The sequence below is a fragment of the Astyanax mexicanus genome, chromosome 7 (genome assembly GCF_023375975.1).
Source record: "Astyanax mexicanus isolate ESR-SI-001 chromosome 7, AstMex3_surface, whole genome shotgun sequence".
In the NCBI taxonomy this organism is placed as follows: domain Eukaryota; kingdom Metazoa; phylum Chordata; class Actinopteri; order Characiformes; family Acestrorhamphidae; genus Astyanax; species Astyanax mexicanus.
Genome location: NC_064414.1, coordinates 29,501,258 through 29,529,107, shown reverse-complemented (window position 1 = coordinate 29,529,107; position 27,850 = coordinate 29,501,258). Strand labels below are relative to the sequence as shown.

Here is a 27,850-nt window from a genome sequence, read left to right as displayed (position 1 = left end):
AGTTCATTGCAGCCAACGATAAGCTGTGGTTCTGGCTGGAGGTGAACTCCGTGGTGGACTTCTTCACTGTGCCGCCAGTGTTTGTATCAGTGTATCTGAACAGGAGCTGGCTGGGTGAGTCTCTTACCTTTCTTTTCTCTCCTTCTCTCTCCCCATCAGTCCCTCTCAGCACTGGAACCTGGGGCAGCAGTCAGTGCCCACTGCTCATCCACAGTGACAGGGCCTTCCCTCCACCACTGCAGCGATGGCAGGCTCAGACGGGAGGTCGACAAGAGAGGGGAATGTTGATGAAGTGGCAAAGGCGAACGTTAGGGCAGCCTATCTTATTAAAATGAAGCCCGGGTGTCACTGTTGTTGTCATGTCCTGTCCCCTGAATGGCTGCTAAATGTACCGAAATGCCACTTAGTGGATGGGCGAGTGAGGGCAAAGATGACAGGGCAAAGGCACAGGTAAGGACAGGCATGCAGGCGGAGCCTAGAGGGAGGACACTGACCTGAATCTGACTCCTGTGCTCTGAAGCTGTAAACGCCACTGAGATTTACAAAGCTAAAGGACATCAGCAGTGACATTATTAGGGATGTCATATCCAGACATGTATTAACCAAATAAGCATTGTGGAAAGAGAGAGGGAGGAGGTTGTGAGATCGAGGAGCGAAGTAAAGCAACCATGCATGTTAGAAGTGTTTTTACAGAAAGGGTTGTGACCTCTAGAGGAATTACAAGATCAATTTTGGAATGTCATAAATAATGTATAATACACTGCCTGTAAAAAAAAAAAAGAAAGTTGCCTCTTGGATTTAACTAAGCAAATGATGTGGGGTTGCTGAAGTTGGTCAGGTCTAGGTTCAGCAACAGTATGTGCTGAAAGAATGAGGTCAGCTGACTACTTGAATATACTGAATATTGACCAGGTTATTCCACCATTGGATTTATTTCTTCCCTGATGTAGTAGTAGTTCAGGGAGCATGAGATCATCATTTTCACACATGGATTGTTCACCACAGAGTCCAGACCTTAACCTCATTGAGAGTCTTTGGGATGTGCTGGATCAGACTCCACCATCACCAATGCAAGGTCTTGGTGAAAAATGAATGCAACACTGGATTGAAATAAATCTTGTGACATTGCAGAAGCTTATCGAAACAGTGCCAACAAACAATGTGGATGCGTGCCAAAATATTAGAAATACTAGAGTGTGTGACCTTTTTTTTTTGGCCAGGCAGTGTATATATAGGCCTGTATCAAATGTTTAAGGATTACCTTTCCATAACATGATCCATGTCGAAACAGCAATCTCTATAGTGTTTCCTAAGCTAAACTGACGCTGTAGGTGCTAATGCAGCATTGAGGATTTGGCAGTGAATTATATCTTGTATTGATTTTTAGCTAAAAAAAAAAAGGGTGGATGCATGATTTAAGGTTGCTTACTGAATTATAGCAAAACAAAACACTCAGCAGTGCTTCGCTAAGCAGTTTACCTAGTGGCTAATGTTCCTGTCATAAATGTGCCAGTGTGTGTGAGGGTTGGTGTAGAGTGGTTCAGTGGAGATGTCATGTGTAGAATGTGGGAATGCACTGAAATAAAAAAAAAATTGGCTGCAACCGAACAAAGTGAAATGTTTAGTAAGTAAAAAAAAAACATTGAATAAGTTGTAAAACATATGAGTGAGTGGCATGGTTATATAAGTAGTCCACCTTATACACAGAGGCCATTTAAAGGACCTAAGCTCTTTGTACAGTTGGAACTCCAGCCTACATTTCTCACAAGTCTTGAGACGACTGTTGGGTCCGTCTGGACGGTGAGGGCAGCTGGTTAGGAGCCGGCAGGGTGGCTAAACATTCCATGCTCATTCACTTCCCCTTTGGTAATGATTTTCTGTCACGCTGTGTCTGTGTCAAAGTCGGGGGTGACCCACAGGTGAGCAAAAAGTGCAGTGTCAGGGGACTGGGGGAAGTGCACTTGTGATATTTTTGCCTGTGTGTTTGTGCGTGTGTGTGCTTGCTTATGTGTTTGTGTGTGTGAGAGAGAGAGAGAGAGAGAGAGAGAGAGAGAGAGAGAGAGAGAGAGAGAGAGAGAGAGAGAGGAAATAAGAGAACGCCAGTGTTTGTGTGTGTCCTTTTGGCTGGGAAGAACTAGGGCACTAACTCTGTCCCTCAAAGGCAGTGGAGCCTGCACAATATAACTGCAAATGCAAATGGAGCTCCACAATCACACACACACATGCCCACACATGAAAACGCACACACTTGTGCTTATCCTAATTTACATCAGGTAGCACAACACTGTTAAACCTCACGGCTACACCAAAAAAAATTAACCCCAACTTCCCATTCCGGCAGAAAATCTTGTTGCGAAAAAGTGAATAATTAAACACTTGATGAAGTGGCCTACCTTACATGACGTCCGCTCCATTCCGACAGCTGTTTTATTAATAACATCTTGTAAAATTGTTATTACAAGGATATGGATGAGGCAATCATTTGTCATGGTGAAGTTCACACCAAAGGCTGTGAGGTCTAAAACACTCACACTGGCTGAAGTCCCCTGCACCCAGCTCTGAGCCCTTAGCGGCAGAGGCTCAAAGATGATGAAAGAATATGAAATAGCGTCTGTGTGATATCTTAGGCCAAGTCATGCACACATGATACGGGCAAAATATCATCAGCGGAATAGTCTTGCTCATTAAGGCAGCAATCCAAATCTTTTCATCTTTAGACAAACACCAGGGCTTTTAGTGGGAAATCCACTGTAGTGGAAGTGGTGTTCTAATTAGGAGGACTACCAAACACTTACACACAATTATTATAGGGCTTTTTTTGGATGGTGCCACTGTTGGCACTAATAATAATGCACTACATGGGTGCTTTTATTTGGCAGTCATCTGAGAGGATATTATTAGACCATGTGATCGATAGATCTAATTCCTTCAGAGGAGTAGAGTAATTTGACAAAGCTGAACTGAGACACTGAGAGAGCACGACACAAACTAACATGGGGTAAAATAATGTAAGCCAAGTGCTCAAAAAAAGAGCAGTGCAGTTTTTTTAAACATTAAAAATATTTAGACATTGAAATTAAAATCAACGTATGTTTGAACACCCTAAATAAATAAAAACACTGTTTTTAAAGGAAGTCCACATACTTTCTAATTTTGGTTAATAGGCTCATCCTGTAAGTAAACACAATACTGAGGTCAACAAAATGATTTCAGTTATGTCTATATATATATATTTTCTACAATGATAATGTTAATAATGTAATCATTTTAACAAACCTACATATCTGATTCATGGGCGTGCAACATTAATCTAAAGAGAATATCAATTTTCATGCATCTTTTTGCCTGTACACATGTGCTGAGTGTCCTTATCACCAGTTAGCACCAGTGTTGTACCCAATACTGTCTTTGTGCCAGAATCGGACTCCTCTTTGAACAACAAAACAAACATAACCACAAACAAAACACACCACTCGAAGCCCCCAAGTTTGTGTTTGATTTTCTTTTAAAAAAATAATATATTTATTTCACTTTTCCCCCTATCTTAACAAAAACACTGTTGAATAAATAAACATATTCTTTTCACATGTTCCATTATCAACTATATGTGGAGCAGATTTTAATACCAGTACATTACCAATCAATTTAATAATCAAATGATGTGTTATCCAGTGCTGACCACACTATTTTAGTGTATACGCCCAAAAATTCAGTGGCTTTGCAGTGCTGATCTGAAAATTTCACTCTGCTTAATAGGAAAATAAATCATCTTCATATTAGCTTATTATCCGCTAATCACTGATCATATTTAGATCTCTTTCTTCCTGCACAGCTTTAGTATTAGAACACCCTTTTCTGACCTGGAGGAATTTCAGAAGCAGTCCTCCATCCAGCATTTTAGTGTGTCTGTGAGCAGGCCTTTCCAATTCTATAACGTCTTCTAAAATTGGACATTGATTAAGACAGGGAAGGAGTGTGCCATTAAGGTGAAGTGCAATGCCAAGCTCCACTAGAAAAAAAACTAGAAATTAATCTTCTTAGAGTGGTGTGAAGTGAGTAGTTCTCCCAGGAGGAGTGTGTGGATTAGTAAAAGGTTCTGTTCAAGCGGGCAAGCCGCGAGTCATATCTCATCCTCCGCCCAGCTAATTAACGTCAGCGTTAACCCTCGTTCCACACAGCTGCCCATAAAACCCAGACTTTTTTTGTGATCTAAGGCCTTCTTAGAAATGCTCTGTCAGCACTGGTCCTCGTAGGCCACATCGAACCGAGTACAGTAATTACACTGGCTAACATGCAGAAATCCCGGGTGATTTTGTAAAGGTTTTCTTGGACTGAAGAAATTGAAGTTCTCCTCAAATACCTCATTAAGCTCTTCATTCACTGTATATTTATGAGCTTTAACTGTGAATCGACAGATTAAACCCATTCTGCTAAGTGTGCTGACGGCAGAAATATCGCAACCAAACAGGGATGGGGTGTTTCCCCATCTCCCTCAGTGAGCTCAGAACGGACAGCTTACGTAACACTGCCATCTGGTGGTGTGAAGCAGTGCTGTGTCCTCATGCTGTTGTTTTCTTTTTCCGCTCTCTGAATAAAGCAGCTTTGCTGCCACACTGCTGGCATGAATATCCCTCACCCTGGCCGGACAGGAAGCGTCTCTGTCAAAAGAACATGACCAACATTAGAGGAGGAAACCAATTTGAGCCGTAAGCTTCTTTCACATGCAGAAAAAAACCCTACCACCCCGTCACGTGGCAAGCCCCACTGGCACAGCCATACATGACCAGTGAATTCTGGGAGCTGTTTTCCTGCTGGGAGTAATCCAGGACATTATCCCTCTTTACAAATGTCCATCCCACACTGATTGAGAAAAGAAACCAGTGGCTTGTGACTGCGAGGCACGTGACGCAGTGACTGTGTGTGTGTGTGTGTGTGTGTGTGAGCTCACAGATGTGAATGAAGCAGGCTAGCGTGGTGCCAAGCTCTCAATGAGCATGTCATTTGTACACATGTGTTCTGTATGCCTGACCCAGCGTGTCGGACTGGCCTAGTCGCCTTTCACCTGATCTTCCTCTCGTGGCCTCTTTCACATTGGCCTACAGCTTCTACAGCTTCTGCCTAGCATAACTCATTCCTCTCCTACAGCAGATTATAGAATGTTATGTTCTCACGGTGCATTGTGGTGAAAAATTGTGATTGGGGTGTAGATAAACACATATCTATATCAGGATGTTAAATCTTGGACAGTTGTTTAATTTATATCTTTACTGATTTGCAATTAACATATGTAAGCCCTTAAACTCCAGGCTTTTTAGTTAAAATTTTAATGATAAATAAAGATAAATATTTAAATAAAATATTTTAGTGTTAGTGTTTTAGTATCTAAAATAAAGATTATTTATCCACAATAAAAAAAACATAATGTCAGTATCTAATGCAAATAGTTCAGTATCTACTAAGGATGCATAATATTGGAATTATATCGGTATCAGCTGATCATTTTTTCCGAAACATTGGCATTGGATCTATGCCTAGATTTAGCTGATATTTAAAAGTTTCTGACATATTTATTGTATACTAGAAAAGGGCCAATTGATGCTGGCTATTACAATTGCGCAGCTATTTGTAAAAACACCTTTCATTTTATTGTTTGTCTACAGTTTTTATTTAAAAGTTTATTTTAAAGGCAAATATAAGGCAATTGCATTTATTTCTAAAGTTACAGGGGTGTCTAGTATCTCTGTAAATGTGTATATTGGCTATGGAATTGGCAGATAGTACTGGCATTCCTAGTATCCACTATAAATGATTCAGTATCCAAAATAAGCGATTTATTAACCAACTTGATACAGTATCTACAATAAAATATTCATTACACACAGTAAATGTTTTAGAAAAATAAATTACTCAGAATCTACTACAACTAATGCAAAAAGTACAAGACATAGTCTTTGCAATATGTGATTCTGTTTTCACAATCAATGATTCAGTATCTATAATAGAACAATAATAATTTGTTCTTCACAATAAAATATTGAGCATCTGTTATAAATACTGTAATTTGACCTTTAATTATTTGCCATTTTGCAATAAAGGCTATTATATTTATTTCTAAAGTTACAGGGGTGTCTAGTATCTCTGTAAATGTGTAAATTGGCATTGGCAGATAGTGCTGGCACTAGTATCCACTAGTATTAAGCGATTTATTAACCAATTTAATACAGTATCTACAATAAAATATTCAGTACATACAGTAAATGTTTTAATATGTAGTGTAAAGAATACTGTGTCTATAATATATATTTAGATCTTTAAAATAACTAATTCAGTTCCCACGGTATCTATAATAAGTAGTGTGGTATCTGCTATTATCACAATTCTGAATTCAGTCCTATTTAATTATCTAGTGCTATAATTGTTTTTGCATCAAATAAAATGGAAAGCAGTACCCGTCCAAACCTTCACTAACACCCACATGGGACATCTTAACAGAAACCAAGGAAACATACAGTAGAAGACTTGTGCCAGGCAACAAGCAGCAGGCCTCCTTTTTTTAATACTGCTGAACTCGGCGTATGAAGCGTTGTAGCAGAATCCTAAAGTAAATTAAATATTGATATAATTGATTAAAATTGGTTTAGACATTTTAAAGTCAGTACAGTTGAAGCACCATCCTCACATGAAAGCATCAGGAAGCACTGATTCAGTTTTGTAGGCCGCCAGCATAAAGATCCTGCATAAAAACAGAGCTGATGAGGCTCCAGCATCGGTATACAGTGGATTTCAGCTTCTCATGCGTTCAGAGCAGGATTATGGCCCTTAATTTAGACCGTGATTATGTTACCGAACAGTGTTTTTGTTCCAGAGTAAATTCTGAGATTTTGGATACATTGCGGTTCAACTTTGACCTCAGAGAAACACACGTATCTGTGTAAGGCTTTTGATTAATATGTGGATTATTGCAATTTTTTCATTCTTCTGTTTTTTTTTTTCCAATATAAACTGCTCTAAATCCCCAGACGGGTTCAGGATATGCAGAGGAGCTTCACCTCATGCAGACATTGCGTATTAGTGTAGGGAGGGCAACAAAAAAATATATCCCATGAGCCCCTTTGGTGACGGAGAGCGGGCAAAGGGGAGATATGTGCGTGGGCGTTTCAGATTAAACCGCAGAAAAGATGAGCCTTGCAATCCCAGACTGCCTCTGTTCATAGTCAGGCGGCCAGACAGCACTGCCACAGGTGTCTCTTTTAGATTGTGTTTCCTCCTGGAGTGTAAGGGTGTGTAATACACTCCACCACTCGCCACTCGACTTCTTCTTCAGGCTGTATTGTGGCTGACTGAGTGTGTATTCATATCTCAGTGTTAGTGCTCTCTTTTTTAGCTTAAGGGTAGCTTGATACAGTTTCTTACTGATGTTCTGAAGAAGCATCTGTTTGAATGTGTGTGAAGTTCTGGAAAACCTAGCAGGACTAGAAGAGCAGTCAGAATCATGATCTCCAGTAAGATTTTGGTGTTCCGTGGTGTACGGGGTATCCTGCAGACCGAGGTTGTCCAGGACAGCCCCAGGCGCAAGAAGTCGTGTGGTGATCTCTTTCACAACGGCTACCGCGTGAGAACTGGAGAGGCCAAAGAGGGCGATGGCCTCCTCTACACCCTGTGCTCCTGTCTCCGCGTGCTTTCCAACTGGGGTAAGAGAGTGTGACCAAGCGTCACTCTTCAACAGCTCCATCCTGACTCTTAAAATATAAATATGCCACTGTCCTGTTAATAATTACATTATGGACCTGTCGTACAATATATACACAAAACCTCAATTGTTGTGTTTACTTAACTAGAAATACCCATTAACGTTAATAAGACATATTTATAGTTTTATTTATTTAGGATATAAAAACATTTCATACTCCAATGATATTGTCTAAATTTTGTCTATTTACTTATCTTTCTGAATGAATAAAATACATGGGTCTGTTAAATAATCACATGTACAAAACCTGCATAGCATTTATATTAGAATTATATTTATTGTACTGCGATTGTTACAAGATGTTAGATATTAAAACACATTTTTGAATCAATAATATCTCTGCAATACGTTTTTTCAGATTACATAAAATCTTTAATACAAAATTATTTGGAACTGTGATGGGTCCAGATATTCACAGAACAAAGACAATCTTATTGGTTAGGCGGGCTAATTTACATTTGTTTTTCTGACCTAATCACTGATTTGGCAATAATAACAATAGTAACTAGAAAAGGCAAAGTTCGTGAACGAACTTTAAGTTGGCTTGGAAAAGAACGCTAATAACGTTAAAAAGTTAAAATGGTTGCTAAGCTGTTTCTGTCTGAAGAGTGTGAAGAGTCATTGATATGCTGTTAACCTTTGGCTAAACGCTAAAAACACTGAAATCTAAAAACGTTTGGTTAAACGCTGAAGGTTAAACGCTGAAATCTAAAAACCTTTGGTTAAAAGCTGAAATCTAAAAACGTTTGTTTAAATGCTGAAATCGTAAAACTTTTGGTTAAACTTTTGATTGCTAATGTGTTGCTAGGTGGTTGCTATCATTTCTAAAGTGGTTGCTAAGTGGTTGCTAGGCAGTTGCTATAATTTATAAAGTGGTTGCTAAGTGGTTGCTAGGCAGTTGCTAACATATTCCACATGATTGCTAAGTGGTTGCTAGGCAGTTGCTAACGTTTTTCAGGTGGTTGCTAAGCTGTTGCTATTTGGTTGCTAGGCAGTTGCTATCATTTCTAGAGTGGTTGCTAAGTGGCTGCCATGCAGTTGATAACGTTTTCCAGGTGGTTGCTAGGGTGTTGCTAGGTTGTTGCTATGGTATCTGGGGTGGTTGCTAAGATGTTGCTACGTGGTTGCTAGGGTGTTGCTATGGTATCCGGGGTGGTTGCTAAGGTGTTGCTAGGTGGTTGCTAGGGTGTTGCTAGGTGGTTGCTAAGGTGTTGCTATGGTATCTGGGGTTGTTGCTAAGGTGTTTCTAAGTGGTTGCTAGGTGGTTGCTAAGATGTTGCTATGGTATCCGGGGTGGTTGCTAAGATTTTGCTAGGTGGTTGCTAAGGTGTTTCTATGGTATCTGGGGTGGTTGCTAAGGTGTTTCTAGGTGGTTGCTAGGTGGTTGCTATGGTGTTGCTATGGTTTCCGGGGTGGTTGCTAAGATGTTGCTAGGTGGTTGCTAAGGTGTTGCTATGGTATGTGGGGTGGTTGCTAAGGTGTTTCTAGGTGGTTGCTAGGTGGTTGCTAAGGTGTTGCTATGGTATCAGGGGTGGTTGCTAAGATGTTGCTAGGTGGTTGCTAAGGTGTTGCTATGCGGTTGCTAAGGTGTTGCTATGGTATCTGGGGTGGTTGCTACGGTGTTGCTAGGTGGTTGCTAAGGTGTTGCTATGGTATCCGGGGTGGTTGCTAAGGTGTTGCTAGGTGGTTGCTAAGGTGTTGCTAGGTGGTTGCTAAGGTGTTGCTATGGTATCTGGGGTGGTTGCTAAGATGTTGCTAGGTGGTTGCTAGGTGGTTGCTAAGGTGTTGCTAGGTGGTTGCTAAGGTGTTGCTATGGTATCTGGGGTGGTTGCTAAGGTGTTGCTAGGTGGTTGCTAAGTGGTTGCTAGGTGGTTGCTAAGGTATTGCTAGGTGGTTGCTAAGGTGTTGCTATGGTAACTGGGGTGGTTGCTAAGGTGTTGCTAGGTGGTTGCTAGGTGGTTGCTAAGGTGTTGCTAGGTGGTTGCTAAGGTGTTGCTATGGTATCCGGGATGCTTGCTAAGGTGTTTCTAGGTGGTTGCTAGGTGGTTGCTATGGTGTTGCTATGGTTTCCGGGGTGGTTGCTAAGATGTTGCTAGGTGGTTGCTAAGGTGTTGCTATGGTATGTGGGGTGGTTGCTAAGGTGTTTCTAGGTGGTTGCTAGGTGGTTGCTAAGGTGTTGCTATGGTATCCGGGGTGGTTGCTAAGGTGTTGCTAGGTGGTTGCTAAGGTGTTGCTAGGTGGTTGCTAAGGTGTTGCTATGGTATCTGGGGTGGTTGCTAAGATGTTGCTAGGTGGTTGCTAGGTGGTTGCTAAGGTGTTGCTAGGTGGTTGCTAAGGTGTTGCTATGGTATCTGGGGTGGTTGCTAAGGTGTTGCTAGGTGGTTGCTAAGTGGTTGCTAGGTGGTTGCTAAGGTATTGCTAGGTGGTTGCTAAGGTGTTGCTATGGTAACCGGGGTGGTTGCTAAGGTGTTGCTAGGTGGTTGCTAGGTGGTTGCTAAGGTGTTGCTAGGTGGTTGCTAAGGTGTTGCTATGGTATCTGGGGTGGTTGCTAAGGTGTTGCTAGGTGGTTGCTAGGCAGTTGCTATCATTTCTAAACTGGTTGCTAAGTGGTTGCTAGGCAGTTGCTAATGTTTTCCTAATGGTTGCTAAGGTGTTGGTAAGTGGTTGCTAGGCTGTTGCTATCATTTCTAAAGTGGTTGCTAGGCAGTTGCTATCGTTTCTAAGGTGGTTGCTAAGTGGTTACTAACGTTTTCCTAATGGTTGTTAAGGTGTTGCTAAGTGGTTGCTAGGCAGTTGCTAACGTTTTCCAGGTGTTTGCTAAGTGGTTGCTAACTGGTTGCTAGGCAGTTGCTATAATTTCTAAAGTGGTTGCTAAGTTGTTGCTAAGTGGTTGCTAGGCAGTTGCTAACGTTTTCCAGGTGGTTGCTATGGTGTTGCTAAGTGGTTGCTAGGCAGTTGCTAACGTTTTCCAGGTGTTTGCTAAGTGGTTGCTAGGCAGTTGCTATAATTTCTAAAGTGGTTGCTAAGTTGTTGCTAAGTGGTTGCTAGGCAGTTGCTAACGTTTTCCAGGTGGTTGCTAAGGTGTTGCTAAGTGGTTGCTAGGCAGTTGCTAACGTTTTCCAGGTGGTTGCTAAGCAGTTAATAGGTGGTTGCTAAACCCTGGCTGGTGTGCCGGGGTGTCCAAACTTTTGACTGATAGCTGCTCCATACAGCAGCTCCTCCATACACTCACAGTACTGGAGGAGCAGGGGAGAGAAGGGGTTCCGTGCGCAGAGCTGCTCGTGTGTGAGATGGAACTCTGGGCCCCCCATTCATTTCTATGGGAAAACTTCGTACGACAATTGTACGAAAACCGTACGACGTATCACTTCGCAACCTCCTATTAATTTAAAGATCTCGATAAGATCTATAAGCTCGTCGAATTTGGTGTTCGTATCTCAAAAATTGTGGCGGTTACGGACGTTTAAAATTTCGCCCCATTCATTCCTATGGGAAAAAAATGCGTACGTTTACGAAGTTTTTACGAAAACCGTACAATGTATCGCTTCAAAAAGCACAAGCAACCTAATCGGGTATAGGTCCTACGATACTGCAAAATTTCGTGATTCTACGTCAAAAGCTGTGGGAGGAGTAGTGTTTTAAATTTTGTTGCGAGAATAATAATAATAATAAGTAGAATAAGAAGATTATGAAGAACAATAAGTTGGCTTTTCCAAGCCAACTTAATAAAACTATGGAAATGCTTATCGCTGCTGTCATGCAAAAACTTTACAAGAGAACTTTTAATGAAGCCAATATAAAAATAGTTTTTTCAGATTTATTTGCTGCATTTATGTTGGAATTCTGACACAATATCATGAACATTTTTTCCCATGTTTTGTATTGTTGAGGGCCCCTTTTCTTTGGTTTGGTACAATTTTCCTGGGTATTTCATGGTATATCAATATTTTTATATTTATTTTCATAATATAACCTTACATTAATGTAATAAATATGTTCTCATTTATAAAGTTGACAAACTCTTTGTTTTCTTAAAGTCAGGTCTAGAAGTATTTGCACAGAAACATGATTTCTGCTAATGTGCTTCAAAACTCCACCTTAAAGGATTTAAAATGAGGTAACCATGATGTGATTGAAGTGTAGACTTTTAGATTTATTTAAAGAAATTTAACAAACATTTTGATATGAATTTTATATTAGTACCTACTTTTAACTCATTTTTTACAGATAAAAAAATTGGATGTTTTCTAATAAGCATTTTAATGACTAGGCATGGATTTAAGTATTAAAATGTGTTCTTTATTTTTTATAAATATATGTGTCCAATTACATTTGAGTCTGTAAATGGAGTAATTTTAACACTCTGACATCCTTACCTAACAGACTTGTAGCTGAGTACAATCAAATGCTTACAGTAATATACAAAATCTATTAGGAGGTCCTCCCTGGACAATAGTAGAGACAGTTACTTCAACAAAAGCAGAATAAAATGTTATTTAATACCCACTAATGAATAAGCAGGTGTCCCAATACTTTTGTTCATTAAATGTATAAAACACATTTAACAGTCAAGTCTACAGAGATACAGAATACAGTTTTGTATGAGGTAGAATATAATTGTGGCTATATAACTGCCTTTAGCACTGAAAGCAATATTATAATGGGTCTTTTTCATTGAATATATACACAGTATATCGCCCACCACTGGTGACAGTCTTCCTTTACATATTACAGTCTTATTTAATGTCAGCATTGTGTTTGAATAGGCAAAGCCAAGAACATCTATTTGAGAGAAACTCCAAACATGTACTTCTCAAACGACTGGAGAGAAAGATATCTGCAGAGTGTTGGTGCAAATCTTCTCAAATCCAATGTTTGCCTGTCTGAAAAGAGTGTTTGATGCGATGTTAAGAGTGTTGAGATTAATCTAATCATCGCGCTGCATGTGTGTGAGTGAGTGAGAGTGTGTGTGTGCTGCGGGGTTGTGGGAGCTACAGGGCTAGATTGATGTTATGTAAGCAGCCTGGTGAAGCAGGTGTTGCATTGTTCTTTAATCTGTTCCCTGATGCGCTCATTTTGGCACCTATCTCACACTCTCTCTGTCTCTCTTCCTCTCTCTCTCTCTCACTCACTCACACACCCATGCACACACTCTTACGCTCAAAATGTAACTCCTCATGACAAGTGTAAGACTGTGCACAGAAGTCTTTTGTGTTTCTTTTGATGTGTTTGTAGTAAGAGCTGAGCTGTCCTAACCACTCTACCACACTGCTGTGTACTGAGGGGTAGTAGCTATCACTTCATAATGAACTGATGTGAAAATGATGACAAAATAATAAGAAATGTCTCTGATTTTATTAAGTTTTATTTAGATTTATTTATTAAGGTGGTATATGCACAGTATAATGTATTTTTTCAACATGTTCTTTGATTTGAGGCGCACCGGATTACAAGTATAAGGCGCATTATGCAACACAAGTAAGGAACAGGCGTGTCACCATGATTTCCTTCTAATTTAGCAGGTCTTGCTATTGGGTGGGGGTAGGGATAGCTGACTAAAATAAGTAAAGCAGACTACAGGCCGATAATGCTCACCTCTGAATGGTGAAACAGCTAGCGCTTAGCACGATTAGCAGGTAATGCTAATACTGTTCCAGCTTCTTTGGCCCCCTGTATAACACCTGTATAACGCTGTACTTCAGTGGAGTGGCTTTACTGCTCCTTACAACCTGACTGGTAAAGTTCATACATAAGGCACACCCGAGGTGCACTGACGATATTTGGGAAATTTAAGGATTTTAAGTGTATATATGTATGTATTTCTGTATTGTAATTCTTAGATAAGAATTTATGAGCGTATTTACTACCATATTATGCATTTCCTTTTTAACAGTGTTTTTTAATTAATTAACTTACCATCACACTGATGGTAAGTTAGGATCTGGGGGACACACCCATTATGCAAATAACGTGTTTAACTGGGCGGAGTTTAATTAAATCTCTGTGGAGTTGGCCAGTATTTATTGGGTTTAGTGGGATTAACACTGAAATATTCAACTCTGTCAAATAACTGCAACACTGAACACCATTTAAATCTGAAAGAGTACACATTGAACACATTGAAGAGTACAATCTGAGAGAGTGAAAATCAGTGAAATCAGCTGTTTAACTCTCATATTTCAACTCTCCTGTTTTTGCTGTGTACATTGGCATACATTAGTTTATTTAAATGTTGGACGATTTAAATGTTGCTAAACTTGTGTGGCAAAGTGTTATCCAATTTACCCTTTTTTTAATTGATTGTGAATTGCTGATTGCATATTAACGTGTTTTGCTGCCACCTGTGGAAATGTGTGATTTATAAAACCCCATCCCTCTTTTTTTCTGTCTTGCAGGTCTGAGATTTCTAAGAGCCTTGAGATTGATACAGTTCTCAGAAATATTACAGTTTTTGAATATCTTAAAAACAAGGTAAGGCCGACCACCTGCTCTCACCCCCCAAAATGTTCCATTGTTACACAGTATTGACTGTGATGGTAAGACTCTAGTTTAAGGTACAATAAGTAGCGAAACACTTCACTTGTATATTTACATTTCTGATTCACTGCTCTATCACATGGGTTGTCTGAATCGATGTGATGGTGACCACACTGTCAAAACGAAATCTTCTGTTAGCTTTCTCTTCTCATTTCTACGTAACTGTCTGTACCTACAGACCTCAATCTTCCTCAAAGTTTCCTCACTGCCAGTTACTGCCTTATTCTTCTTATTGTACCTTAACACTATGCAGAGCTCACTTAGTGATGCTCTCCTCACTCTCTGAGGCTCTGCGCTCCCTCTGTGTGTCTCTAGTAGTCGTCCAGCCACCTTTTGGAAAGCCCTGTAGCCTCCCAGCTTTGACCCAGATGTCAGGCAGAGCTTATAGCTTGGCAGTGTTTTGTTATTAATCCCCCCGCTGTATCTGCGTTTAGTGTACTGTAGGTAAGAGGGCACGGTGCAGCATGATGAATGAAAATGCTCACAGCTCAGGCTTTTTTGCAAACAAGCCCTGATTGATTCCTCCTCCGGCAGGCCAGGCCTTCGACACTCTGTGGCATTTTGCGCATTTTTATGTGATTAAGTCAGGGAATCTTAAGAAAGAGAGGAAAGAGAGGAAAGGAAGAAATAGTGTGCACTCTGTGGTTGTAAAACTGGTAGAAGGTTATTTTTATGTGACCAGCTTAGAAATTGTGATTTATTCTTTAAGTGCAACAGGCAGCTTCTGTGCTGTTGACTGAGACTCCTCTCATATATTTTAGAATGTGAGAAGCCGCTGAACTGAGAGCTTAAAGCTCCTGTCAAATAATAAAAGGCAGATCAAATTAGCTTTATTTGTGTCTAGCGCTAGCAGCTAAGCTTAGCTGCGGTCAGAACTAGGGTTCCCACTGTATGACTGAATTTCAAATCATGGTTTTGTGATAACCTCTTTTTACTCCCAGTAAGCGAAGTGAAGTGAAGTGAAGTGAAGTGGCGGCGTCCCTGGCCAGCCTCGCCATGTGTGTGTTGGGCTCAATAGATGACTGATTAATCTGTACGTCAGTGCGATGTGTTTCACTTTGAGAGGTTTGATGTAACTCTCGTCTCTCACAGTAATTCCATCAAGCTGGTGAACCTGTGTTCCATCTTCATAAGCACATGGCTCACAGCTGCAGGATTCATTCATCTGGTGAGTGAGAAAACACACACAAGCCCCCCTCCACCAGCCTCCCTCCAGAGAAACCAGCAACATATGAGTAAAGATGTCAAATATATCAACGAAAAAAATAAGTAAATAAGTAAAAAAAAGTCATAAAGAGGAACGACTTCCTGTCACATGACCAGCTAACGTCTTTATTCAGTATTTGTAGATTTTGTTATAGCAAAGATGCTCAAAATTCAGTTGTTCTCTCTATTCCCTTTATCAGGATATGCCAGAGGACATCTGTGCCACTAGATGGCAGCAGAGACTCTGATCTACAGTAAAGCCACCTGTTTGGTTCCTCTCACAGTTCAAGCACGTAAAACCCCTCTTGGGTGCCCCACATTCAGTGGCGGCTATAATCTGACAAGACAGTAGGTGGCTGTAGAGGATCAGGCTTAGAGCTGAACTCAGGGGCCTTGGCTCGTCTCAGTAACGCTATTCATGCTCTCCCCCCTCAGGTGGAAAACTCAGGGGATCCTTGGGAAAACTTCCAAAATTCTCAACCACTTTCATATTGGGAATGTGTGTACTTACTCATGGTCACTATGTCCACGGTGGGCTACGGAGACGTCTGTGCGAAAACCACCCTCGGCCGCCTTTTCATGGTCTTCTTCATTCTCGGCGGTCTGGTAAAAACGACTTTCCTTTCATCTGCACTTTTGTCCGACATCCCTCTCAGCACACATTGTCTGTCACTTCACCTAGAATAAGATGAACATTTTCTATATACAAATCCCATAACTGTCACCTACCCATAGTCTTCATGACATCCCGATGAAATGCTTACCACTTTGTATATTTCCACAGTGTCTTTACAGTGCCTGTTCTCCACCGTCAAAGATCTCTCCTCCTGTTTTGCCACTGTAACACATGTAGAGTTTACATGTTCATGTATGTCGAGTAGAGTTTTAAAACTTAATTGTATGACATGCCTGATGCTCCACCTCTGATTAAGAATATGTTAAACATTTTCATTAATATGATAGTATGTTATAAATGTGAAGTATATTGACAAAATCTGATAATTTTGTTGCTATTCTCTTAAAGCAGTTGCGGTTTCAGGAAACCCCACCCTTCTGTGTCCCTCCCCGAATTCCAACAAACACAGTGGCAGGAGGATGGCCCATAGTCCTGATTGAGTGTTACCGCAGCAACAGCAGCCCTAAAACACGTTGTAGTTGCAGCTAAACAGCATTTAAAAACTATATAATATAAAATATTTAATACTAACTATACATCCAAACACAGCCCATAGATTACAGTGCTGACGCACATATACAGCTTATACAGCTTACAGGCAACAGTTCTGGCCAAAATGTTTTACAACTATAACAGACTAAAGTACTGACCAGACAGTTATGCAATATTAAGACTAAAGTTCTGACTGAGAGGTTTTACAGCTTACAATAATAATACAGCTTACAAACTAAAATACTGACAAGAAAGATATACAGCTTACAGACTGCAGTCCTGAGCAGAATGTCCTACAGCTTATACCACTCTGGAAAAATATAAGAGACCAATTTAAAATTATGAGTTTCTTTGATTTTAACAAATACAAAACCTCTAGAATGTAATTAAGAGGAAGATAGATAATCACAAGCCATCAAACCAAGCTGAACTGCTTGATTTTTTTAACCAGGAGTGGCTTAAGTTATCCAAAAGCAGTGTGTAAGCCTGGTGGAGTAAAACATGCCAATATGTATGAAAACTGTGATTCAAAAACCAGGGTTATTCCACCAAATAATATTTCTGAACTCTTAAAACGTTATGAATATGAACTAGTTTTCTTTGCGTTGTTTGAGGTCACAAAGTTCTGCATCATAAATGCTCTAAATGACAATATTTTTATTTGGAATTTAGGAGAAATGTTCTCCATAGTTTATAGAATAAAACAACAATGTTCATTTACATATTAACAGCAAAATTAGAGAAACTGATTCAAGGTGGTTTCTTAATTTTTCCAAAGCTGTAGAGTTCAGTGCTGAGCAAAAAGTTTTGGCCAAGCACAAAAAAATCAAATACTACAATACTTACTAAAAAAGTAAGTTTACAGGGAGTTTGTAAACATTTTAGGCTTGACAGATAACACCAAGATGAATCATGCTGGCTAAAATGTTAACTCAGTAATTCTGTCCAGATATATAAAATTTATGCAGTGCAATACAGACCAGATAACAGACGCTAAACACGTACAACCTTTGGACTATACTCCATATCCAATAACTTTAGGCGCAGATTACATGAAAAGCAGCAGGAAAAGCGTCTGTTAATGTGATGTAGAAAGTATTAAACTGCGTTCAATACAAATCAAACATCACGTTTATCTTAAAGACCAGGTACAACAAACCCATTATCACTTAGGTTAAGGACCATGTTACAGACTACAGCACAGATAGAGTCCAAATAGTCCTGCACTGTATAAACGCAGAGAGCAGATTAGATAGATCAGATACAGACGACAATAAGATGTAGAGCAGATGCAGGCCATACCGAGACGCAGATAAAAAACCCAGCTGTCACAGAGTTACCATAGAGATGTGTTGGTTCTTTGTTTCAGAGAGGCCTGTAAGTTATCATAGCCCTGTTCCCTGCTTTCTATCAGCAGCCCAATTAATGACTTCAGTATGGAAATGTTGTAAAGCGTCAGCTCAGATCAGACAGATGTCATAATTCATTCGGACCCCGGAGAGCCACAGCGCAGCTTGGGTTTTAGAGGAAGGCCTGAGACAGGACAGGGATCGGCACCGAGGAGGCCAAACAGAGCCGAGCTCTCGTCAGGACACGGACACGAGGCCGCGAACTATGCAAAATGCATCCAGCTCATTTTCAGCCACACTAATGAGTCTTAATGTGTTTTGCAGCTGTGGGCACTCAGCCTGGACTATTCAAATCAACCTGCCACATCATCAGTGTTTGTTGGACAAAACATGGCACATAGGTTTTTTTTTGTCTACTACTTTTTTTCCCTTTTTGAAATGGTGCCGTCATAATGACGGGTGATCAGCTACACTTTTTGTTTTCATTTTTATACGATTTTGAATTTTTTAATATATTTTTTACATTTTTAACTCTAAACCAGTGCTTTTTAAAATCTGCACTGTATCTTTTTATCACCCCCTTGATGACATTGGGTTTTTTCCTCACCTATTCCAAGGCGCATTTTTTTTATCTCAGAGGCCTTTCTGTTTTTTTTTTTTTTTTTAAGCTTCCCGTTATCAAACACTCGAGCGTAAATTCCGCTGTTTCCCAAAAATCAGGTGCCGCAAACTCTATACATACACACACGCATATACTTTTAGCCAGCTCTATATGTCTCCCTAAACAACCTGTGCTCTCCTCAAGACATCAGGAGGAGTGTCTGTGGAGAACGGCGCGCCCCCCCCTTGGACCAGTCTCTCCGCTGTCTTTTTTAGTCTCTGCTTCTGTCTCCTATCTTTTCCTTAGGCCATGTTTGCCAGCTACGTCCCTGAAATCATAGAGTTAATAGGAAACCGCAAGAAATATGGTGGTTCCTATAGTGCGGTTAATGGCAGAAAGTAAGTATTCCAGGAGGCTCTGCTGCCTCGGCCGCAGTAGAACCCCTCTCTGCATGCCCTTTTCTTTTTCTGTTTCATGCATGTAGGCCATGTTTGCTCGCTACGTGCCAGAAATTGCTGCTCTCATCCTTAATCGGAAGAAATACGGAGGGAGTTATAACTCGACACGAGGCAGAAAGTAAGTCCAAATCCAGAAGCAGGTGTGGTTGTGTGACTCAAGCTCGCGCCCCTGATAGAGGGGCTTAGCATAGTATATGTAGATCTGTGTGAAGAGATATGTAGAAATATTTAGACCTAGAATAAAAAAAGAGGGGAAAAATACGAATGTCACACTGTGACTGGAGACCTTGGCCATGAAAGCCACATGTCCATGCCCTTTGCTCTTGTGTCTGTGGCTTCTTTTTCTTCAACACATCCTATTTGCTGCATTTTAATTTCATTTTAATCTCTAGAGCTTTCATGACTACTGTTACTGTTCACATTTCCTCATTCCTGTTATTCCTGTGCTACAATGGAAGTAAGATCTGATTACATGTTTAATGTTTATAGTAAGTCAAAAGTCAAACCTTTTCAAAGATAGTCATGAAAACCCTACCAATGGCTTCTAAAACTACTCTTTTGTAATTGACACAGACATTTAAAGAAAACATGCACAGCTATCTTAACTGCATATTTATTGTTTGCTTGTAAAACTTTCATTTCCATCCTTATTTTCCTGTTCTGTTTCTTTTGTCATTCTGCTCTGAGTTGAGCATCATCAACTCGACCTCATGCGTGATGAAATCATCTCTCGCATGCTCTCTGACTGAGAGGTGTGCTTGGCTTTTTTCAGCGGCCGTGCATGTTGCCGTGAGAAAAGCTTCTCCTCGGCTGGATGTGCGTGTGTGTATGTCCATCACCTCATCTCTGTCTGACATGACTCTGGCCCTGATCTTCAGTCAGATCACACACCCTGAATGCCTGGATGCCTCAGCTCGCGCATTGGAGCCTCTCAATTGCACTTGGCTTGCTTTATTTGCCCCGCTTGGTACTTTATTATGTCCAATAGAGCTGTGTTTTTCTTTTTATTTTGGTTATTATTTTTTTATTATTATTTGATTTCCAGAGGTTGCCCCTGAATGTGAATGTTTTGAACACTCACTCGTTTCTGGCTCAAACACGGCCCTGTCATCAGCACAGCGATTCTTCCCCAAGTGCTCTTGTTTAACATTGGTGTCCTGTACAGTGAAGCTTCTCTTTCTCTCTCGCTCTCGCTTTCTATATCTCTATCTCTTTCTGTCCTGTCTCTCTTCTGATTTCTCTCTGTCTGAATGTGAAATAGGCGTACCGTCATGACTAGCTTTCATCATCTTGAGTTTTAGGGCAAATACTAAGCGGAGAGAGAGTAAAGCCATTAGGAGGCTCTTTGTTTGATGCTGTTTCCCTGTCAGTGAAACAAGATTGATGAAATGTTATGTTTGGCCCCGGCCCTGTGGTTGGATTTGGAGCCTGGTGTTGAGAGAAGGGCTTGTCAGAAGAGAGGACTCTTTCTCTCTCTCTCACTCTCACTCTTTTTTTTACTTTCTTGGCCTTTCCCTCTGCATTTCTCTCTTTCTCTATCTTTCTCTCTCTCTCTCCCTCTCTCTCTCCCTCTCTCTCTCTCTCTCTCTCTCTCTCTCTCTCTCGCACTGGCCACACAGACATGTGGTTGCAATTAGAGGCGGCCGCGATCCAGCTCTGTGGCCGAGCAGAAAGACAGGCACCAGGCTTTGCATTATTGTTTAAATATGGATGTGAGTGTGCGCTTATGAATGGACACATCAAGACACATATAAATAAATGTGTCAGGATATTTATTTATTTCTTCTGTCTGCACTTTTCCTACGGGATCAGGCCGGGGGAAATCCCCTCATCTCTTTACAGCGTAATGCTACATTAACACTACACTTATATACACGGAAATACAGGCATTTGTGTCGATTGGGCAGTTTATTAGGTACTCTGTTTTATTCTTACTCTTTACCACACCTACTACATACTCTTCACTCACTGTGCTGAGAATTCTCCACCACCCAAACAATATCCGTTCTCAGTTCTAGTCCTGTGGTGTGTTTAATTAATAGGTTAGGGCGTGGCTGACAAATTGTGCAACAGATGGCCTGCAGAAGCAGACTGGAGTAAATATGTAAATAAGATATCAGTGTAGAGGAGATAATTTTTAAAAAAGGTCTAATAAGTGAAATATGGGGTAATAATAATAATAATAATAATAATAATAAAACAACTTTAAAGCACTTTAAAATAATTTCTTTTGTACAGTCAAGATGAAACAGTAATAACAAATAAAGAAAAACTAAATACATAAAATGAAATAAAACATTGTCGAGGTACTTTATTTGTAAAGTAGTTTTTAGTATGTTCTACACAAGATAAAAAAATTAGCCGTAAATATAAAAAACACATTGCGTTTTAATAAGAATAAGTATTATGTATGCACTTTCTAAAATGTCTATTGTGTGAGTAAAAGTATAATAGTTTTATTTATTTTCTTTATTTATAAAACACTCTTTCTTTGTGTAGCAGTTTTTAATAAAATATATATGTAAACAGTCAGTTCTGGAAGTTGATGAGTTTATTGCAAGAAAAAAATGATGGAGACATTAGGTCTTGTGGGATGTTTTCAGTACTTAGTGCTTAGTGCTTGCCAATAGTGACTCAACCCTACAAAACTGTGCAGGAACAGTTTTAGTAAGTTGACAAAGAGATAGAGAAGTTGGTGACGTGGTCCCAGGTTGCTCAGACCTCAGTCTGATTGAGCATCTGTTGAATGTGCCGGACAAACAAGTCCAAAGAGGACTAATAGGATCTGCAGGGCACTTTTAAAGGTCCTGTGGAGTGTGTGTATATAGTGTGTATATGCTTTAGAAGAGATCAGCCGCTGGAGCCTGAGGCCTCTCTCTCTCGGTTAGATCATGGTTAGATCATGCTCTCTTCCTGTCATCACTTCCATTGTGATGCTGGCCATCACAGGTATCTGTTGGCTGATTTATGAAGATCCGGTGCTTTCCTCCCAGCATGCTGTCTGCCTAGTAATGCAGCATTGGCAGCAGTTTTAAAAGATGTGGTGTCTGACATGTATCAGAGGAGACATGTGCCAGTTATACGCCCGTAGTGTCAAGTGATTGAGATATAATATAGGATAAAAGCCTTACCCTGCATTCATATTATATACAGCTCTGGAAAAAATTAAAGACCACTTCAGTTTCTGAAGCAGTTTCTCTGATTTAGCTAATTATATGTATATGTTTGAGGAAAATTAATATTGTTGTTTTATTCTATAAACTACAGACAAGATTGTTTTTTTCAAATTCTAAATATAAATATTGCCATTTAGAGCATTTATTTGCATAAAATGAGAAGTGGCTAAAATAACAAAAAAGTTCAGAAATCAATATTTGGTGGAATAACCCTGATTTTTAATCATAGTTTTCATGCACCTTGGCATGTTCTCCTCCACCAGTCTTACACACTGCTTTTGAATAACTTTATGCCACTCCTGGTTCAAAAATGCAGTTCAATTGGGTTTGATGGCTTGTGATCATCCATCTTCCTCTTGATTAATTTAATAAAATCAAAGAAATTCATCATTTTTAAGTGCTCTCTTATTTTTTTTCAGAGCTATATGTCAAATTGCTTACATCAATCAGATTTTACAAAAAGAATTTGCTGGGCAAGTAGGTTTAGAATGTTGCATTACCATGCACATAGTAAATTTGCTTAAAAATTGTGCTGCTTGTCGCTCTATGAGCATTTAGCGTGCCGTTTGTCAGATAAATCACAGGGTCAAATTATATAATCTTGAATATATATGAAATTACTAGTCGCTGTCTAGTGTGAATGCAGGGTTAGTGAGTGGGTGGGTTCATTGGTTCTGCTAAATTAGGGAGAAAATTGTATTTAAAAAATACGATTTTCGATAATAACAGTTTTTCGATAAGTAAAGATAAAAAGCGACCCTCCCAGACCTTTTCATTGGTATCCATCTGCAGCCCATACTCTAGTCTGTAGACAAGGGGGGAATATTTATAAAATGGCTATTTCTTTATTTCTTCCACTATGTCAGCCTTGTGAAAGACCTTCTCTCCCTGTTTAAAATGTCATGTGAAATGCGATTATACTCTCTCTGAAGGTTTCTGTATTAAACTGGCATATCCACTTTAGCATAGGCTTCTACGCGGAGGTCCCAACAATTACCGTCTTCTGAGGTCAATCAGGTCCAGCAGCGCGTACGGGTGCCGGCTCAGGAGCAGTTTTGATGTATAATCTCCGCTATTGAAACCATGCCTGATGCAGGGGTCGCGGCGGCTGCGGACGCCAGAGTGTGTGCAGCGTAGCGTTCAGCCATCAGAGCAGTGACAGAGCTGACGCTGGATGTATGGCTGTAATAAAGAGCAGTGCTCTGCTGGCATGGGTTCGGCTCTCTGTGGTTTCCATTAGAGCAGTGCTGAAGCAGAGAGTGGAGTAAACCCTGAGTGAACCCTGAGCTCATGCGCCTCCTCGGAGTGTGTGTGCTGCCTCGCTACACTGTCGGTACGGAGCCGGGACAGCTCAGACATGCAGGTCCATGTCCTCCTCACTTGTGAGAGTTTGTGTGTGTGTGTGTGTGTGTGTATTTCAGTTGTGGTCTAGAGCAGAAGGGATTGGCATGTGTAAATGCCATTACTGACATGGCTCTCATAGGACATTAAAGACAGAATGATCAGTGGGAGATTACTCATCGGGCTTCCTTCGCTCCGGTGGGTTTGATATGGAAAATAAGACCCCTGCAGCAGGTCTTATGACGTTCAGTGTTATGGGAACGTTCATACTGCTGGACTTTTCCCTTAAAGCTTATATGTAATGGCGCCTGGTTTATATATACTGTATATGTTCTTAAGGTGCACCTGCCGCCATGTAATTAAGTTGTCACTGGCCCTGTTGACACGGGCCAATGTTGCACTTTATTATTGCACCAAATAATATGTCAACTACAATACCAGTGAAAGTGTTTAATGTCTTTATAATCCTCTGCAAATATGAAGAAAACTGATGATTGCATAGGACATATTAGATATTAGATACAATATACTTGACAATATAACAAAATTGTTGTTAATTGATGTTAAGACGTTAAGAAAAATGATGTTTGTTGGAACATATAAAAGCCTCAACACAGCATTATATATAAATTGGTATTATGCGAATTATAAGTTGTGGATTGTAATATACTACAAAACCACATAAACCCTAGAAAACAACTGTACACATGCTTTTTTGACAGGTGGACAAAAATATAGCACATAGACTGATATGGTAGAGTAACGAACAATATTTTATACAGATATCATTCAAAATAATTATCATTTGTAAATAATAACAATAATACTTATTTAGAATTGAGCATATTTGGATTTTTTTCTTCAAGCCTGTAAAAAAAAAAAAACATCTCCTCATCATGAGTACACCTCATGGAATTGCTAAATAGAAGTCAAACGTGTATAAAAGTACAGTAAGGCAAACAGTGGCTACTTTAAAAAATCATACATAATAAGCTGCACAATGTGTAATTTCATAGTGTAGTTGTGATAACTAATATATATAACATATACAGTATATAGCAGAAAAATAGTAAAAATTAGGAAATAAAGAATCTTTATTGAAGAGTTATTTCGAAGCTTTAACTGGTACAGTATATTACACAAAAAAATCTAGGTTTTAAATCATATTGTTTAATAGCTATTAATGATTCAGTAAGTGCTGATACACAATAATGCGTAACTTACATTGTTTTCAGGCAAGAAATTGAAATATGGGTCAGCTATAAATTATTCAGTAAGTCCTGTAAATAGCACTGTAACTGATATACTATTAATAAGTACTTTATTTGAGGGTGAGATATTGAAATATGGGATTCGTTTCCAAATATCAAGAAAAAGTACTTCAGAAAAATAAACCTAACCCAAATGTATTACTTCTCATAATTTCATACTCCTTAAGTGACGTCAAAAGTAGAGAAATAGCATAGAGCCTAGGTCTTAATATCAGGACCTTGAATCCAGTTCACAGTCCAATATTTGCAAAGTGGACTGGAGACTGGATTCAATGTCCAGATTTGATGACTTTGAATTGGATTATTACGTGAAGTTGTTTGTGTTTTGATGTTTAAATCATGAGATATCTGTTTCAAACCCCTTATTGGTTATTTGTCGCTCAAAACACCGCAACATCTCCCCTCTACAACACATCCCGAAAATCCTCTTCCTGACATGCACACAGCTCACCTCAACACAGAGACCATTACATGATGGAAACAGGAAGTACGGGGTGATGTCGTTGCTGTCAGTGTTGAACTCACTTTGTGCAGAATCAGGATTTGGACAGGGGATGTAAGAGTTTGAGCAGTTTAAGGATTAGAGCAGTAAAGATGGTGTCGCTGCTGATGCTGATGTTCGAGCTTTTGGTCGTTTCTTTTTCTTTCATTCTTTGTTGCTTTGATTTGATGTTATATTTGGAGTGCAGTTTCTGCATGTTTCACAGTGCATGCCAGGTGATTGCCCTTGTGCATTTGCTTGCCGAGTCTGTGCTGTTTTTTTATTTTTTTGTTTTTCATTCTTATCGTGTTTAACATTATGTTGTAAATCCAAGTGTTCTCTCCACTGTGTGTTGTTCTCTGTATAGTGTTGTGTAGTGTTTGATTAAGTGTAATATAATGGTGTTAGGGCCTGACCAATATATCAGTTGACTGATAATATCAGCTGATATTAATATCCAATAGATTTATTGGTAATTAATATGCCTGCGTATTGACAAGAACCTGGTAAAATGAAACTCAGCACAATTCAGGGTGTAAGATTTAAGTTACTGTGATATTCTGTGTTGTAAGACTATATACAGCTATGGAAAAAATAAGAGACAATTTAAAAATTATGAGTTTCTTTGATTTTACCAAATTGTAAACCTCTGGAATATAATTAAGATGAAGATGGATGACCACAAGCCATCAAACCAAGCTGAACGGCTTGAATTTTTACACCAGGAGTGGCATAAAGTTATACAAAAGCAGTGTGTAAGACTGGTGGAGGAGAACATGCCAAGATGCATGAAAACTGTGATTAAAAACCAGGGTTATTCCACCAAATATTGATTTCTGAACTTTATGAATATGAACTTGTTTTCTTGGCATTATTTAGGGTCTGAAAGCTCTGCATCTTTTTTATTAATTCAGCCATTTCTCTTTTTCTGCAAATAAATGCTCTAAATGACAGTGTTTTTTAAATTTGGGAGAAATTTCAAATATATTGTATTTGAAAATTTTAAATCGTTGTGATATGATACATATTAAGAGATGGACATTACAAATATATGCTGCACATACTGAAAAAATACTGTAGACAAGGTGATATATTGCGTTTTTTTTATTTTGTAAGAAAACTTCAGTTATTTAAAACACTTTCTAATTTATAACATCTGACTAAATATAGAGTTTACTTTTTATATAGTCATAACAGTGGGACACAGCAGAACATTTTTATCAAAAGAAAAATAAGTGAAAAGTAAGAAACATAAAAACTAATTTAGCAAAAACAAAGACCCCAGCTAATTGAGATGCTGACTTTGTTACTTGAGGATCGCTAATTTGGATTCCAGGCCATGCGGCTTTATGCTCCATTAGCAACAGCTGGAGCCCAAGGGAGCACCATTGGCCATTGTTTCCTTGGGTGTGTAAACGGCACTCTTTCTCCATATTATTCAAATTGTGATATTGGTCGACACAGGCAGCTATTGGCTGATGTATCAGAGCTGGGGATCCAGCACATTCTTCTAAAATCCCGTTCACATAAATATGGAATATTCCGGAATTTAAAAATAAAATAAAAATAAAAAATAGCAGCATTTTGGAAAATATCCCCATCTACACAGAAACAGAATACCACTCAAAAATGTTGAAATTATCATGCTAGCTCAGTAGAGGCCGATCGCACTTCCTACAAAATAACATAAAAACACAAGATTAAAAAAAAGCGTGCATCTGAATAACAGCAGGATTCGAAAAAATCAATAAATAAATGCAGTTCATTTTGGTGCCACCATTGTATTATGCAATGTGAGACAAAAATTAAATTAAGTTTAAAATGTGTTATTAATCCACAAATTGCAGCGACATTAGACACAATCAAGACGCTGTCCATGTTTCAGGCTCATTCTGAACAAGCTCAGGCTAATGTAACTAAAACAGATCTGTACAGACTCAATGTGTGACTGGTCTACGTTGGCTGCAGCTCAAAAAGTGGTGTTTGCTGACTTCACTGATAACATTGATAACAGTAAAGCACTGAATTTATTTTCAGTTTTCTCACTAGCATAGTCATTTCCAGTTCCCACCCAGTAGTTATGACTTCCCCTATTATTTGATACTATGAGTGCTGGGAGGTTGAATACCAGCGTTTGCTGCTTTTATGTGAGTCACATGCAGACAGACAAACATTTATTTTTAAACTGCAGCTAAAGCAGGTCACTGGACGGCTGAACACGCTTGGAGGAGAACACTAACTTCTAATTTCTTACCCCTTTAGAGAGGATGAGCCCAAATACTTTTACTTGGGCAGTGTTTAACATTATTATTCAACTGTTTATTTTTGTTTAACATCAGCTGATATTATCGGTTATCGGGACTTCAAATAGTCCTTCAGAAGCTTCTTTAAATGGGTTTATGTAGTAGTTAATTATTGCATAGGTTTCTTTAAGATTTCTTGCTGTGTAGTGTGTTTTAATTGAGATGGGTCAGTTTTCTGGATAGGGGTTAAGTCTAGTCATAGACTTCTA

The 27,850-nt window shown here is 39.4% G+C and overlaps 1 protein-coding gene across 18 annotated transcripts in view; it reads left to right on the top strand.

Annotated features, from left to right (window-relative positions):
* kcnma1a (potassium large conductance calcium-activated channel, subfamily M, alpha member 1a) overlaps window positions 1–27,850 on the top strand; it is a 258,450-nt gene that overhangs the window by 147,630 nt on the left and 82,970 nt on the right. For 15 of the 18 annotated variants that reach the window (XM_049481018.1, XM_022684862.2, XM_022684855.2 and 12 more), the window contains exons 5-9: window positions 3–114; window positions 14,146–14,221; window positions 15,380–15,455; window positions 15,929–16,099; window positions 18,918–19,009. In XM_049481018.1, the coding sequence (XP_049336975.1) occupies window positions 3–114; window positions 14,146–14,221; window positions 15,380–15,455; window positions 15,929–16,099; window positions 18,918–19,009 (527 nt within the window). Of the gene's footprint in view, window positions 1–2; window positions 115–14,145; window positions 14,222–15,379; window positions 15,456–15,928; window positions 16,100–18,917; window positions 19,010–19,095; window positions 19,188–27,850 lie in introns of all 18 variants that reach the window. The other 3 variants (XM_049481012.1, XM_049481011.1, XM_022684870.2) reach the window with 1 other exon arrangement.